Below are 2,817 nucleotides of genomic sequence, written 5' to 3' on the forward strand. Positions count from 1 at the left end.
AAACTGATATACACATATTCACATACTAAAAAAAAATCAGAGATGAGAGCAAACACACAAATAGAATATGTTTTGATACACCAAGAATTTAGGTAATATTTCACTCTACATGAGATTGTATATTTTGCAATGTGTCAGCTGGGAATGACTAATTGATAATGCTCAGGATAAATGGAAAGGACTAAAAGGAAAGATGTTTACATTACTCTGTTTATACCAAGGGAAAAAAACAGTGGCTAAAGAAATCCTCTCAGGAGGGTGACACAGTGGGGGAGGGGGCAATAAAGACCAAGGTCCTTTGGCAAAGTGAGGGTTAAGTCCACTGTGCAGCCATGAAGTCTGAAACTCACCAGCCTTAAGGGTTAATGTTGGCTAGCTTGAAATGGAAATTCCACTTTATTGAACCCAGATGAAGGCATCATTTGGTTGTGTCCTTGTTTCATTTTTGGTAGATAGATTGTCAACATGGTCATTATTTTAGTGTTCAGTATTGATATTTATGAATAATTTCATATGTTGGGAATATTTCCATGGGCTATGTATTTCATTTACTGTACTGTACTAGCTGTGTGGATTAAAAACAAATGTACACATACACATACCTTGATTTGTGTATATTTACATATGATCTATATGTGCTCATGTTCTCTGCCCTTTATGTCCTAACAAGTGTTTAGTGTATCTGTTGTGTGAGGCTTTTGTGCAGCTAATTACTAACTGTGCATATCTAACCTTTCTTGCACGCTTCAATAACAGAAAACTCTCTTGGAAGACGTGAGTATTGAGTGATTTGGCTAAAATCTTCTGTAGATGCTACGAGAAACATAACAAATTGAGATTGATTTATGAAATTTACTTGTTACTAATATTCTTGTAATTCTTTGATTTGTCTCATATTGCTAAGACCTTTGTAGAATTTGAATGCATTCTTGTTTCAGCTCTCTTCCATCTTTTATATTATTTATAGCAAAAGTGTCTTATGTTTCAGGCATTCTGTTGGCTTTGGATTTAAGAAAAAATAAGACCAGGTTTTTTTTATTGATAAATCATAAAAATCATATTTAGATTTTTTTCTGCTTAGATTTTTGCATTTCGTGGTAATTATAGAAATTATGTAAAGTTACTGATTTATGCATAAATGTGATTTATTTCTATTTATTCACAATGTTTGTAAAAAAATGTAATTTACGCCAAGCATTCACACTACATAATTTTTCCAAAAGTATTCAGTTTTTCAGTTATTCCCTTAAATTCTTCTCAACTGTTCATAAAACATCATTTCCCAAAGAACTGGTAATGGATCACAAATAGTAGCAAAGCAGCCTGGAAATGCTTCAAAGAGACAAGAGCACCAAGCAAAGCCAAGATACTATATGTAGTCCATAGCCACGTCTCCATAGACATTATCATGCTCATTAACACTTGCACTGCAGATTCTTGGTGAGCTTCATGGTAGATGCCCGGGGTGGGGCCATGCGTGGCTGCCGCCACTCGGGTGTCCGTGTGATTATTCCTCCACGCAAAGCAGCTATGCCCATGAGGATCACTTGCCGCTATCTGAAGAAGGATAAACTTGTTCATGCACCACCACTCATGGAGGGAGAAGCACTTGGTTCCAGAATCCTTGAAATGGGTCCTGCAGGTGCAAAATTCTTAGGGTAAGTATTTTTTTTCTTCCCATGGTTATTTGAATGTGCTCCGTCCTTCTTCCCCCCTCCCCATCTTCCCCACATTCCTTGCATCCCTCTTCCTCATTAATCACATATGGCAATAAATGAAAGAAAGTAACACTATGATTGGAAACTAATTTCTATTTCTATCTGCAGCCCTGTTATTATCGAGGTGCCACACTTTGCCTCCCTTCGTGGCAAGGAGCGTGAGATTGTGATCCTTCGCTCAGATAATGGAGAGACCTGGCGTGAACATACACTGGAGGCCACTGAGGAAGCTGTGCAGGAGGTCTTGAACGAGAGCTTCGATGGTGAAGGTTAGTGGTCGAGAACTTCCATCTTGATGATATGAAGATAGCTTTGGTAAGATTAGATTTCAAGTAAAAGACTTGACAGATATATATGTGATTATTGCCCAGTGATTTAAGACTGCCATATGCCAAATTTTGTTTTTCAGTAAAACTTCAAAAATATAATATTCATTTCTATAATATTAATGTCTAGTTTTAGTAGTGAATCAGTTTATTCTTATATTTACTTTTGCAGAATTGAAGCAACTAGAGGACCTCAATACCAACCGCATCACCCGCATCCTCACAACTGACTTCCCTCAGTACTTCGCTATTGTTACACGCATCCGACAAGAGGTCAGTTGTTACTTGTGAGCTTAGTCTCATTTACCCATTGATGTATTAAATGATGATTTTCATTTCTTATATCCTAGAAGCACTGGTTGTTAATAGTTGTTTGGTAAATATTATATATACTGTAAACAGAATTTTCTTTGTTATTGGTGTAATGTTCTTGTAATATTGCTTTCCTCTTTCTTATCTTTGGTATTTTGTTTAATTTTTTCTAGGTCCATGCCATCGGACCTGAGGGAGGAATGGTGTCATCAACAGTTGTACCACAGGTCCAGGCAGTGTTCCCCCAGGGAGCCCTCACCAAGAAGATCAAAGTGGGACTCCAGGTAAACCTCTTCAAGCCACGCAAAAACCACACTGGACCCATGAAAAAGATTAGCGTGAATAACATCCCAAAGAAGAAGCGATTTAGTCTTATTTGGTGAAGTAGTAGTTGTTGAAACAGGTTGAGGAGGATCAGGGAAATGCTCGATATATCTTTTCATTTCATATAATCTCTTCCA

General features: G+C 37.2%; 1 protein-coding gene across 1 annotated transcript in view; it reads left to right on the forward strand.

Moving 5' to 3' along the window:
• LOC119581700 (ankyrin-2-like) overlaps positions 1–2,817 on the forward strand; it is a gene marked incomplete at its 5' end in the record, with an annotated part of 102,055 nt that overhangs the window by 21,507 nt on the left and 77,731 nt on the right. The window contains 4 exon segments of the mRNA XM_037929821.1: positions 1,434–1,658; positions 1,827–1,987; positions 2,217–2,317; positions 2,530–2,640. Coding sequence (XP_037785749.1) covers positions 1,434–1,658; positions 1,827–1,987; positions 2,217–2,317; positions 2,530–2,640 — 598 coding nt within the window.

The sequence above is a fragment of the Penaeus monodon genome, chromosome 15 (genome assembly GCF_015228065.2).
Source record: "Penaeus monodon isolate SGIC_2016 chromosome 15, NSTDA_Pmon_1, whole genome shotgun sequence".
Lineage (NCBI taxonomy): Eukaryota > Metazoa > Arthropoda > Malacostraca > Decapoda > Penaeidae > Penaeus > Penaeus monodon.